Source organism: Alternaria hordeiaustralica (genome assembly GCF_023758085.1).
Source record: "Alternaria hordeiaustralica strain BMP 2776 chromosome Unknown scaffold_7, whole genome shotgun sequence".
In the NCBI taxonomy this organism is placed as follows: domain Eukaryota; kingdom Fungi; phylum Ascomycota; class Dothideomycetes; order Pleosporales; family Pleosporaceae; genus Alternaria; species Alternaria hordeiaustralica.
This window is the reverse complement of record NW_026056779.1, coordinates 684,810-698,243: the sequence shown is the minus strand read 5'-3', so window position 1 is coordinate 698,243 and position 13,434 is coordinate 684,810. Positions and strand designations below refer to the sequence as shown.

The following is a 13,434-nucleotide window of genomic DNA, read 5'->3' as shown; positions in this document are numbered from 1 at the left end:
ACACTGTTGCGTGCTTCATGCTTCTTTGCGTACACAATAGCCCATAACTCATGATTTCGTCATTATAGCGTCGAGCATATTCTTTTGGTATCGATCTTGCGACGATAGTCCCTGAACTACACCATGCGGCCCTTTACTGTCGCAGCTGCGGCGCTCCTAGCAAGCGTGGCAGATGCGTCCACTCTCCAACCACCCGTCCTTCCGTTGATCGTGCGGAACCCATATCTGAGCACATGGCTGCAAAACGCAAGGGAAGAGCCATGGAGCAAATGGCCCATGTTCTGGACTGGATCTGAGGTTGGCTTCAGTGTTATGGCGTCCGTCCCGGACACCAACGAAGTCTACCCTTTACTCGGCCGACCTCATGATTCTCTGGAGCAAAAGGACAAGGAGTAGGTCTAATCTAGTCTCTCGGAGCGCAGCCATTGCTAACTCCCGTCCGTACTAGTTACGCGATAGCATACCCCATATATCGAGGTGCTAAATACGACGCGTCGACGACCAACCTTACATACTCTATACCCGCACCCAATGCACTCCGCTCGGCGAAAGACGTCGAGATTACCTTGTCCTTCCTCTCACCCATTACACCGACCTCGACTTTGCGCCAGACCATACCGGCAGCATACCTGTCTATACACGTACAAGGAACGTTCGATGTCAACATATACGTGGACGTGAACGGACAATGGGTCAGCGGCAAGAGGGAGAGCCTGATAGAATGGGGCTTGTTCCAGCATGTCGCGCCGGGTCTGAACGATAAGCTGAAGACGTGGCAAGTCAAGCGACAGGTTGAGCAGCTCTTCACCGAGACGAACGATCAGCCCGAGTGGGGTCAGCTGCACTTTACTGGGCCAGTCGATGCGCGCCATGAATCGGGCACATCTGCGCTCTTGCGCCAGCGATTCGCTCGAACCGGGACTTTGCAGAACGAGGTCGATGGGAACTTCCGTGCAGTCATGGATGAAGAGCCCGTGTTTGCGTTTGCGAAAGCCTTCAAGCTGGCAAACTCTTCCACTATCGGCTCCAAATCCAGCAGCAACAGTGACAGCGTACTGTTTACGATAACCCACATCCAAGATCCGGTCACACAGTATGCATCTGCTCGCGGTCTCACGTTCATGCGGCCGTTGTGGAAGTCCTGGTTCCCTCAAGACGACAAGCTCATTCAATTCCACTACGGCGATTTCGCAATGGCCAAAAGCCTCGCTGGCAACTACTCGGAGCAGCTGCGCATCGATGCCTACCAATCTGGCTCGACGAACTACGTGGACATCGTTGCCTTGTCTGCACGACAAGTCATGGGTGCCACTAGCTTTTCTGGAACTAAAGAGAATCCGTTGCTTTTCCTTAAGGAAATCTCCTCCAACGGCAACAGTCAAACGGTTGATGTCATCTTCCCGGCCTTCCCGTTCTTCCTGTACACGCAGCCTAGGTGGTTGGCATACCTGTTGGAGCCACTTCTTGAACACCAGCTGTCTGGGCAGTATCCCAACAAGTACTCCATGCATGACCTTGGCGCACACTTCCCTAATCTGACAGGACACGCCGATGGACGAGACGAGTACATGCCTGTTGAGGAGTGTGGTGACATGCTGATCATGGGTCTGGCACTGGTCAACTCATTAAGCTACAACTCCGACGCACAAGCTCAGTCCATCTGGTCAGCTATTGGCAACGACGCAGACCGTAGTACTGATGCAGCCAACGCATTCTCTCTGAACGGCGTCGGACTGCACGACGGAGTTGACTACATCGATGAGACTTGGGGCGGAAGCACCAAAGGCATTGGCCAAGCGAAGAAGTGGCTGGAGGGCAGCTATGACCTGTGGAAGCAATGGACTGGCTATCTTGTCGAAGACGCTCTTGAGCCTCACAACCAGCGTAAGTCTTGAGTCGCGATAATTCGAAATGCAAGCTAACGAGAATCACAGTCTGCACTGATGACTTCGCTGGCTGGTTGCCACTTCAAACGAATCTTGCCCTAAAGGGCATCGTCGGCATCAAAGCCTTCAGTGAAATCGCTGACCTCATGGATCGACCTGGTGACGCAAAGCACTACCGCAACATCTCCGAGACGTACATCAAGAAGTGGCAAGAATACGGCATGTCGCGCGATGGCACACATGCCAAACTTGCTTACGACTGGTACGGCAGCTGGACCACTCTATACTCGCTTTACGCCGATGCCGTACTCTGCTTCCACCCCACCATCACAAACTCGTCTTCCCTATCTGAACAGCCAGATTACGTATCTGGAAACGATCAAGCGCAGCGACCCTTGTCGCCCTCCAAGCACTCCTCCGGCCGCGAACCCATCACCGAAGATTTCATCCCAGACAAAATCTACAACCTCCAGAGTGACTGGTACTCCACCGTGATGCAGAAATACGGTCTGCCCCTCGACTCTCGTCACCTGTACACCAAGTCCGATTGGGAGTTCGAAGCTGCTGCCGTTGCGAATAAGAAGGTGCGCTCCGAGATTCTTGATCGGGTGGCGCTTTGGTTGAATGAGACTGTTACGGATCGCCCGTTCACCGACCTTTATGTCACTGAAGGTGATGGTGGATTCCCTGGACCTTGGTTCTTTGCGAGACCGGTTGTTGGTGGGCACTTTGCGTTTTTGACGCTGGAGAGGGCTTGTGGTGGGAGTGGGGGGAAGTAGGATGGGAGAGGTTGATGGGTGGATGTACCTAGGTAACTGCATGGAACGGGCAGTCTGCGGTGAGGAGATTGGACACTAGATGGATGCGACTACTAAACAAAGTATCATTCAAAATCACCGTAATCGAATCATCATGAGACGAGCGCGAACTCAAGAAGATGCGACTATTCATCACCGTTTGTATAATTCAAATTCGCAGCGCTTCGCGTCATGGTCTCATTGATCGAGCGTCTTCTTCCAGGGTATGCGAGTGCTAATCTAGCCGTATCCGTCGTAACCGAGGTACAACCTCTTAGCGGCTCAACGTACCTCTCCTAAACAACAATCCTCACACCTACGCACATTTGCATCAACATTTCCAACGGACCAACACGCGTCTGAAGTTACATAATGCCGTATCCGGTATCCTATTGCGGCCGATTGGCGTGCTGTACTCCGTATGGCTAAGTTGTTAAACGCGCTTTGTGCCTAAGACGGCGCGCTCAAAGAAAGTGATGCCTCGCGACGATGGGTTCGGAAGTTTTCGCCTTTGTCAGAGAGTTCCATATTAACAAAGAGTCCGCGGTATCGAATTGGCATCTTCTGCCAGCGAACCTTGGAGTTCTCGAGTCCTGCTGAAGATCACCATCACAACCTCTGAGCCACCGATTCGAGCATCGATTACTTCAACGAATACCCAGACAACACCATGGTCCTTTATCATGCGAATGGAAGAGTTGTTGATGCACACGATCAATACTTAGACGATGAAGCACGGAATCTGGCGAATCATTATCGATACATTGACCAGGTCGACGTTTACAACCAAAAGACTGCGGACGCTTCTACTGATAAGGTTCGAATCATTATCGATGAGCAAGAATATAGAACGCTCTATTGTGAGAGGGAGGGGTATTATGAAACCATCAAAAAGTTCAGGCGGAAAACCGCATACCCTATTCCAACGACTGTTGATCGCGCTACTTTGAGGAAGTGGTCGACCTTCGCCGATGATCACTTCACATACAATCCGGGAGCCAATACGCTTCACTTGCCAGTGCGTTATCCGAGACAACATCATGCTGCTCTGGGCGAGTTATCGACTCAGGATTTCAATAACAACTATCATGTTTGCGTTAGTGGAAAAAGACTCGCCGAACAACCTGATGACCAAATGGCGTTTATACGACCGGAGGAAATCATCGAATACGTCATTCCATGGCTACAAAAAGTGGAAAAACAAATCAATCGCAAAGGGGATGAATTAGACAAAGAGGACGATGCAAGACCACCTAAGGAGACGAGGCGCGCACGCCAGCCAACAGGGCCTGACGTTGCTATCACCATGAGAATTCCAGATGCACTTGACGACAAAATCCATCTCTACAACGCTATGCTGCAGCTGGGTCTGCCCAAATCCGTGCAACTGGTAAGAAAGAACTCCTCCGATGCATGCCTGTTTGTAAGACACAGACTGACCATACACCCAACGTTTTAGCCACTCATTGACGAAATCGTCATGCAGATGTACAAAACCAAGATCAATGCGTGTCATCTCGCCACCCTGGAGCATACTGTCGGGCGCTTTTACTCCAGGGGTGTTGCTGTCCTTGATCCAGTTCTTTGTCATTTCATCGGAACGTATTCTCGCAGGACCTTGCAAGATCGTAAAAACGTCAGACCTCCACCTGGAAGCGACAATGAAACATCAGATGATGCGAATAAGCCCGGCGAACAACTGCCAGAAGAAGCGCAGGGTGCTGATAATCAATCGGGAGAAGAACCACCCGCAACAGCACCAGTACCAGAAATAGAGAGCAACTTCGACTTCAAGAACTCGGAGAGAAAGTATCTCGGTTACCATGATCAGCCTGCAGGCCGCGGAAAACCTTATGATGAAGACAAGTTCATTCTTCCCCCTGAGCTGCCTGTCATCGGTCATAGTATAAAGCACTGGTCTGGAGTCCGCAAGAAGGGCAGCACCGCTGCGGCTCATAACGGGTTTCCTCTCAACATTGGAAAATACAAGAAGTTTATTCGGAGAAACGCGACGGATGTGATCGATGTAAATGACTATTTTGAAGAAGAGACAAACCGACTGGCACATCAGAAGGACTACAAGGACAAGGGTCCGGGTGAGGGTGATTCATGATGTCTTCGTAGGACCAAAGGCTACTTCCAGTATGTCATAGCTCTCATTAAAACCCAATTCTCATCGCTTTCGTCACATATATCACTGTCAACTTGATACCACATCTTCTTCAATCTTTCATCTACATGCTTCTATCAAGATACATTGAACGTCTCTTCCATACAAACATGACCTCGGCAGCGACAGGAACAAAAACAACGGTCGCAACGATCTGACCAAAGGTCCATTGCCCGTCCGGGAAGCTCCCACCAGCTGCTCGGATCATGACACTTTGTAGTTGTCGCAGCCGAAAGAACGCCCAGAATTGCACAACAAGTGCGATGGCGACGACAACGTCGATTCCCAGTTTTGCGTACAACCCAACAATACCTCCATTGAACGTAGAACAGCACTTTGTTAGCCATGCTTGTTTATGATCCATGTCCTCCAAAGCGGAAGAAAGGATTTTCGAGATGACCACAATGGACAACAGCAGATAGCTGAGAATGCCGAACGCCGTGGTGAGATCGCGTTCATGTGAGCTGATAGTACTAACGCCTTCAAAACAGACGCCTGCGATCATGCTCCATTCTTCGAACGTTATGGCGGTGTTTGGCGAATTTCCGATCCGGCTTTCGCCTGCGTTGGTCAGGCAGTGTTCCTTCAACATAGTGTCGCCACTCACCAAAAGTCCCTCCCATGCGAGAGAAGAAAGGACAAAAGCCCATAGCCCAGCAATCTCGACTGTGAAGCCACCCATCCCAACAGCGTTTACGCCAAAGTCAACCCCAGACAATGTGACGATACTGGCAGTCTGAATCGCGAAAGTGAAAAAGACGGCGTTGTCGAAAAAGGTTCTTGTGGCGTTCGCAACCAATAGCCTCCCGATGGTTGGTTGGCCTTTTGCGCTTCGTTCAAACCACATCGATATCGCTACGAGACATGCGCATATAAAGCTCTCAAGAATGTATCCAATCGCCATACCGATACCGCTGATGTCTGGATTTCCTGAGCCCCATAATGCCCCGCATACATTGGTTTTGCAATCCTTCACAAGGCTGAAATCCCCGCCCGTGGCGTTGCGGAGTAGGTCGATGTACGCTGCGAAATCCGTTCGAGTGGAGAGGGCAAGACAACCAGATGGGTCCATTTTGGAAAGCTGTCAGTATGAAGAAGCAGCGAGGGAAAAGACAGGACCATTTATTGTAACGACCAAAAGAGGACGTCAGCTCTGATCAGGCTGAAGTCTGCCTTATCGCTCAGCAGAAGCCCCCCTGCCGCGGCGTAAGCTTAGCCCCCAACCTTGAGGTTTTTTTTAGACCGACGCCCCATCGCGACTGAGACCAAAACACATAAACCAAATGATTGCTCTAAGTTCAGTTTGAGTCTTCGTTCTCACTTTTCTGCTGTCGAAAATGAAAACGTTTCTTGCATACTTGCTCGTTTCGCGTCTCATCACCATGACAAGCGCTCAATCGGTAACTAAACCCCCAAGTTTCACAGACGAGACTGAGGCTTACTCTGCAGCTTGATACTACGCTTGTCAGCTCTCCGTTATCTGCGTTTGAATCAAGCGTATTTGAGGGAACAACTCAGTTCAATGGCCAACCATCAGTGTTCATCACCATGACACGACCTTTCACCACAACAACAACAACGTCATCGACGTCAACATCTAAACGCCCGGTAGCCCCACCCCATCTTTCATCAGCGCTTCCGCCTCCCGTTATACCTCCACCTCCACCTCCGACAGCAGTTCCACCCCCATCTCCACCTCCTACAGCAGTCCCACCTCCAGCCCCGACAGGAGTTCCCACAGGTGATCCAACAGGCGTTCCGACAGGAGTACCAACAGGCGTTCCATCTCCACCAAATCCGACCTTTATCCTACCACCTGTTTCGGGTGGCGGACCTCCAGGCTTGTCTACAGGTATTGTTACATTACAAATCATCCGAGAGCCTCCTCTACATGCTGATCCCGGAGCAGGTTATACAGTCGGTACCGCAGTTGGCGGCTCCGTTGGCGGTTTACTCATACTCTCCCTCCTTATATTCTGGTATTAGTCCAGCTCTCGCAAGGTGTAATTACATACTAACTCATCAGGTTCTGCGCGCACAACAACAAAAAGAAGAAGTTGCGACTGTCTGTCAGTAACGGGTCAGCGCAATCGAACAAGCTTGAAGAAGAGAAGACGGAGAATGTCGAGGCCAACGGTGTTCCAGAGACAAAGCCACTGCTGATGAATCCTAATGCTTCTGGAACAGTGACAGGAACTCATGTGAGGAAGCTAGACGGCGGAAGAACCCTGAAGTCTACCAATACGCTGTGAGATGGTCACACATCACGTCGGTTCGTCAGCGGGTTAAGCGGCCTAAATCACGCAATTTTGTAACATTTTATTCTGTTTTTATGATGGTGGAACTATCTGACATATCGAGGATCCATAGCTAAGTGTTACGAGCACTGTGCGACCCGCGCGGCGCCCGGTTTGAACTTCGTATTGATGCAAATGGACTGATGCTCCCTCGACTATCTTCGCTCTTCTTTCTCGGAACGCTCTCAAATGTGCGCCTGGAAATAGCAAATGGGTATTGTAGATGAGCCGCTCGTATGTGAACAGTACATGCGCCGTGTAGCTTTGGGATGGATGGCGACTTGACTGTGATGACGCGCGTGCAACGTATGCCTGTTAGGGGGCTCTCGGTCATGTGTAGTCTGTCTCTGCCCATAAAGCTCATCCGCTAGACCATACAAGCGGTGGGTATGCTAAAGGGGCGCAGCTTTGGCGCTTGGTTTCGTCTTTTGTGTCTGATTTGGCGTTTTTCTGCTTTCATCTTTTTTTTGGTAGGAATTTCTTCACTTTCAGGCAAACAAAGTCTCAGATTTATCGCGTGCATATCGCGAAGGAAGAGATCTGAGCGTTTGCCATGCTGGCAGGGCCTTCTGTGGTTGATTGGTGTGGCATGATCCCCGTGTGTTGGGATTTTGCTTAGCATGATCGCATCGTATGCTTGGTGTTCGTGACCAATGCCAGCGTCTTGGGCGATGGCTCCATGCTGTGCAGACGAAGACAGCGAGCTGCTCCTCTACTTACTCCAGAAGGCCAATCGTACTGGTTCCGTCCTATACCTCGCCATCAATGACGACACCCAGGTTAGCGGTGTCGCACTCACTGGTATAGTCTCCGTCTCTTTCTTTCTGCTCATGTCCTTGCAAGAGCCTATGACCGTCTCACTCCTGTAGACTGTGTCATTGCAGTAAGGTTCGGGATACTGTTGTTCCCAACTCAAAGCTCTTCGTCCTCTTTGTTTTGTTTTGGGCTTTGGTTTTGAGCTTCATCGTCCTCGTGGATGTCGGTATCGTCCCAATCTACCTCAACATCGTAGCGTTGGGATACTGTAGACGGAGTCTTGCACGGTCGCACTGCTTTAGTAACCGGTACTATAGGCTCATGTGAAGATACTTGGTATCCTTCAGATTCGTCAAGACCTATTGAGGTCTTTTGGGGACTCAAGGACGGGTCTATCACCGTCTCTTTCGTCACGACAGCGCTGAGGTCTGTGGCTTGTCTCGGTAACGTGGGATCGATGGTTCCTTGAGATACATCATCGTCGCCGACTATTTCGCTGCTACTCTCTGCCCCGGTTTGTTCGGATCGGGAATTAGGACTGTCATGTCGCGATACACGCCCACCCTTGGTCGTCGACGGTGGCGACTTTCCTCCTTTTTGCGATACGTGAGGACCTGGAGACTCAGCATGTGTCATAGACTGTAATGAGCTTTCCGCTGCAAGCGCAAGTTCAGGCATGTAATGCTCGCCATCGCTGCCAGGTGTCGCTGCTCTTCCCGCGGGAGATGCGAATCTTGATGTAATCGGCGGGAGTGGTGCCGTGGATGCATAAACTGTTGCCATTCCCCGCGTTGCAGCCGTCAACTTACGCTGCGCCGCTTGTTGAGCTGCAGCTCGAGCTGCGAGAGGACTATAGTCAAATGTTGACCAGTCAATGATGGTAGGGTCGTGTGTGGTTGTAGTTGTCTCTTCTGGGTCTTTGAGCCAGTCTATACGACATGTTTTCGAATAGTCGAACCAACCAACAACGCCATCATCCTCTCGCGCACCGTAGGCCATTCGGGTTTCCGCGCCGGTGTTGTGGTCAATGTCGAAAACGCCATGCTCGTATACTACCACGGTAGAGCTGTGCGTGATCGAGATGCAGCCGCCTTCTTTCAAGGCTGCAATAGGATGCCATGATTCCAAGACACGTCTGTGTTCCGGCTTGGGCGTGACTTGGCTCATCCAAGCGGGTTTGTGTCCATGGAAACGCACTGGCTGCGTGTCTGTAACTCCGATGAGCTTGAGGTACTCTGCTGCTAGAAGAAGTCCTCGCTCGGTAGCGATGTGAACCTTCCCATTGTAGAGATAGAGATCACAGTCGCCGATGTCTCTAGTCGGCTCGACTTTCGAGGCATCTTTGCGGCCAAGGTCCTCGGACGTCCAGAACTTCTTTCTGGATAGGCGAAGCGCTTCCTGCCGCAGAACAAGCATCTTACGACCAAAGACATGAACCTCGTTGTCATCAATGAAAGATCGTTTCAGCCTGTTTGAAGGCTTATTCATGACTTCAAATGGGTACTGATGTTCAATCGTATGAGAGCATAGGAGGGGTATGCTGTAAACATCGTAGTCGAAATAAGTAACTCCTTCCTCTGGGAAGCGATCCTGACCGGCGTACAAGTGGTTATCATCCAGAGACTTCTTGATCTTAGTATTCCGTCTCTTTATAGCCTCGTGGCTCGCTTTGGCCTTTTTGCACGAAGCTACCTCGGGATTCTCTAACTCCACGAACTTCCGCTTACTGCGCTCAGCTGGCGGTGTAACTGGTTGGCTTGGAGTAGAACTAGGCTTTGGCTTTGTGCCACATGCGATGCTTTCGCCAGCCTTTGCGTCTTCCACCTTGTGTATTTCCTTCCCTGCGCTCGGTTGCCGTGACTTGGGGGTTGAGGCGGCGCCCTTGGTGACGGATGTATCGGGCAGAATCGTGGCCGCGGTCTTGGTGCTAGCATCGAACTGCTTTAGCGAGCTGGCCTTGGTGTTTTGACTTGGGGTCCGTGGAGTAAGAGCCTTTGCCTCCGGCTCCGCTTCGGGTGCTGTGATCTTGCAACCGTCTTTGACACCGTGTCTCGTCTTAGGGCTCTTTAGCTCATGAGAGACTGTCTCCAATACAGCAGGTCTGCTAGGAACAACAGGTTTCTGTTTGAACTTGTCATCACGGAGCTTCTTCCTGTCTTCCTCGGTCATGTTCTTTAGGTCAAGTAGGCTAGGGACCTTCTTGCCTGCATCAATGCTTTTCTCCACTGCTGGTGCGCGTACATGTTCTTGTCCGTGAGTGACCGTTGTCGGTTGCATTTCTCCAGGTCCGCTACGCGCTTTCTTCTTCGCATGCAGTCCATCATCTTCAGTTGCCTCTTGTTTACGCTTCCGGGAAACCTGTTCCGCGGCGTCGGTAGTCGCACTTGCGCGGAGTTCTTGGACCTTGATTGGCCTATCGTGGATCTCTCTGGCTGGGGGTGGGGTGCGCGAGCGCCTGTTGTCTCGATGCTTGGATTGTTGCTCGCGCTGAATGTCTCGCCCTGGCGACTTGCTCCGCCGGTCGCCATGTCCACGCCTGCCACCGTATTCACGTGCACCATTACGGCCGTGTTCTTGCTGTTGTGCTTGGTCATGGTGTTGAAGTCCTTCTTTTGCCTTATATTGAACATGGGTAGTCATCGCAGTCTTGGGGTGAGTATTGTGGGCGCTGTTCGTCTTTTGGTGCGAACCGCCGTTGCGTTTCCTGGCCATAGTGTCGATTGTTAAGGACAGCAAAAGATCTGTGATTTGATACGGAAGGTCGTGTGTAGAGGGGAGCAAGTCAGACTAGTGAGACAAAGGTATTGTGTGGGTCCATTGTCGCGCTAGTACCACGTGCTCTACTATTGTCTCTGTCACCCACATTCACTACGGCCATACTTTCGAAATGTCCTTCTCGAAGGATAGTGGTTATTCTATGCGCCGTCAGGAACGAGTTGTACCGTTGTGCGCGCATAGTTGCGTCATCACGGCGTTGCAGGCGCTGTTGCCAATCATGGCAGGCAGGCGCAGCCTGTGGTGAAGAGCCATATTTTTCCGTCGCAGCATTGCAGAGCCTCAATCCGGCTTAACAGACTTACACAGCTTAGAAACAACCTCGGAACGAAATGCTGCCGCTACACCATCGAGACGACCAAGCTACAGTTGCAGGCGCACAGCTCGAAGAGAGCTTCGGCAACATGGACATAGATACTACGACTTCCTTCGACGATAGCCCGAAGCAGCCATTTGAAGATCTTTCGTATGAGATACGCGCTCTTCTCCTGGAAGGTCCTCCAATTTTGCTTGTCGCGTCTCATTCGGGTGCGCCATCGGACTACGCCCACCAGTGTTCTGCTGCCAAAGGTCTCGTTTCCCTCGATCGCAGTCGTCAGATGACCGAGCAAGCCGAGAGCGGCCACCGTCCATATGCCATCGAAATTTCGGTTTGGGCGCTCGCTGCGGCTTCGCAGGCGATTCGAACCGGCTATGTGGAATACCCAGACGTTTCGCAACTCGCTCTTGCCATGGGCCCCATCTTACCAGGTTACGCCATGTGTGTCCTCGACTGGCTTGTTCGGTGTTTCAGAAGCAAGACGACGACATCTTTCATTCCCGATGACCCAGAAGTCGATGGCGAAGATAAGTGGTATTGGCTGTATAGCTATGCGGCGATGCGCGCTCTCGGTATTGACGCTGTGGAAGATCTGCAGCCGTTCATCAAGCGTCTTATTGATCATGAAGGCCTCGTCGCGGAGATGACCAGCTACCTACGTCTTCTGAGGGCCCTGAAGCCTTCGGATCCAATCGTCACGTATCTTGCTGTAAGAACAGCCAGGCAGATGATGGGAAATGCGCACGTGTTGTCGGAGGCGCAATGCGACGCCATAGGCGCAGCACACCCGCATTTCGCCGCGCTCGTCAACGAGCAGCTGCAAAAGTCGAAGTTGTGATCTTTTGTCGAACACCAGGCAGCGGTGAGGGGACGGGTCCCAATATAATAAGCAAGTAAACCTCATTGCTGGTTCAGATGTCTGGTCGAAGTAAGGCGGGGTCCCGGAGCTCCACATGCTAAACCTTTTCGGAAAGGTTCGCCTGGTGACAAGGGACCCATTCAACAACAGATATTCTACATCACGTCCACCACCTCAACCAAATGCGCAAGTCGGTCAGCTGCGCAGTGCTCTCACACCGCATCGGATGAGAGAGTCTATCTTCATGACAAGTTTATGTTGTCTCTTGTCAGCCCTAGCCAGGCCCCAGTATGGCCGTTTTTTGCTTTTAATCCCCTATTTCGCTAGAATGTCAATGCATCGGCTTGTTCCACGGTACTGCCAAATGATTCGCTCATGCTATTGAAATGGCTCACGATTTGTTCGCTGGACCGCATCTTTTCCAGTCTCTCGTCTCTCATTTCGTCTTCATTGTGACACAAGCGCATCTCCGATTATGGAAATGCTGATGTATCGTTCGCGGCAAACCCCTTCGATAACCTTCCACTGACATTGATGTCTGATTGCCAAATGTTTCGTTGTTTCTGTCGTTTGTGTTGGGAAAGTTGACCGCTTTCTCTCTTCAGCTAAGGTTGCTGTCACCGCCAGGTGTGATGCGTGTTCCGCTCCGGCCATGGTGCTGTCCGGGCCAACGTTGAGGGACACCAGAGGAGGTGAGGGCTCGGAGACTCTGCCGGCGCATCCATTTGACAGTCGCACTAACACATCTTAGCTCAATGCAGGAGGATGTTCCTGCATGGATCAATATTACACATCCAATGTTGGGACTGTATGGTACAGCTGCAGGTACTTGCTACCAGCACATAACGCTTTGATTCTATCTGAGAAGGGTGAGGGTAGTGCGAAAGTTGGTGTATAAGAGGGGCAACATCCTCACTCTAATCGAAGCACAACATCAAGCATCACTTTCAACACATCACCTCACCAACAACCACACAAGCATCATCATCATCATCATCATCATCATGCGTTTCTCCCAAATCGCCACTCTTCTCTCCATTGCGGCTGCGGCCAGCGCCCAGTACACCTACAACATTACCCAAGCTGAGAAGCATGGTAACATGGAGAAGTACAAGTGCTTGTATGCTAAGCCCCTCCGAAACTTCCTTGGTCTATATACTAATGCGATGATGCTAGGGACAACAAGAAGCTCAGCAAATGGATGCCCAAGTGCCTTCACCAGTGCCAGGAGAAGGCCAACCATGCTGACGGCTGTGCGCCCGATGACTTTACTTGCCATTGCATCAACTACAGCGTCTACTCTGCCGTGAGTACCACATTCGTCCTAGTTTCAGCTGCAGCACTTTTCTGACACCGTAACAGGCGATCGAGCCCTGTGCCTTCCCTGCCGCTCTCGGCGGTAAGGGCACTTGCTCGTTTGAGGAGCTCGGCAAGGCACGCCCTATCGTTCAGGACATGTGCAACTTCTTCAACGCCACTCTATACGACGACTACGCGGAGTGCGACATAGAACTGAGCGAGGAGAAGACTTACATGATCCTCGCTGACGAGGAATTCGGAGAGGTCACTTACTAG

At 51.3% G+C, this 13,434-nt stretch overlaps 5 protein-coding genes across 5 annotated transcripts; 4 read left to right on the top strand and 1 right to left on the bottom strand.

Annotated features, from left to right (window-relative positions):
- Positions 1-123: 123 nt before the first annotated feature.
- On the top strand, positions 124-2,665 carry J4E84_004665 (uncharacterized protein; the record flags this gene model as incomplete). The annotated part of the gene is made up of 3 exons (XM_049387268.1): positions 124-392; positions 449-1,884; positions 1,935-2,665. The coding sequence occupies 3 exons, from the start codon at positions 124-126 to the stop codon at positions 2,663-2,665; spliced, it is 2,436 nt and encodes an 811-aa protein (XP_049245041.1).
- Positions 2,666-3,818: 1,153 nt separating this feature from the next.
- J4E84_004664 (uncharacterized protein) lies at positions 3,819-4,796 on the top strand (the record flags this gene model as incomplete). The annotated part of the gene is made up of 2 exons (XM_049387267.1): positions 3,819-4,073; positions 4,170-4,796. 2 exons carry the CDS (start codon positions 3,819-3,821, stop codon positions 4,794-4,796), a joined length of 882 nt encoding a protein of 293 aa, XP_049245040.1.
- A 3,266-nt stretch (positions 4,797-8,062) lies between these two features.
- Positions 8,063-10,618, bottom strand: J4E84_004663 (uncharacterized protein; the record flags this gene model as incomplete). Its single annotated transcript, XM_049387266.1, has 1 exon — positions 8,063-10,618. One exon carries the CDS (start codon positions 10,616-10,618, stop codon positions 8,063-8,065), a length of 2,556 nt encoding a protein of 851 aa, XP_049245039.1.
- A 395-nt stretch (positions 10,619-11,013) lies between these two features.
- J4E84_004662 (uncharacterized protein) lies at positions 11,014-11,838 on the top strand (the record flags this gene model as incomplete). Its single annotated transcript, XM_049387265.1, has 1 exon — positions 11,014-11,838. One exon carries the CDS (start codon positions 11,014-11,016, stop codon positions 11,836-11,838), a length of 825 nt encoding a protein of 274 aa, XP_049245038.1.
- A 1,025-nt stretch (positions 11,839-12,863) lies between these two features.
- J4E84_004661 (uncharacterized protein) lies at positions 12,864-13,434 on the top strand (the record flags this gene model as incomplete). Its single annotated transcript, XM_049387264.1, has 3 exons — positions 12,864-12,979; positions 13,036-13,165; positions 13,222-13,434. The coding sequence occupies 3 exons, from the start codon at positions 12,864-12,866 to the stop codon at positions 13,432-13,434; spliced, it is 459 nt and encodes a 152-aa protein (XP_049245037.1).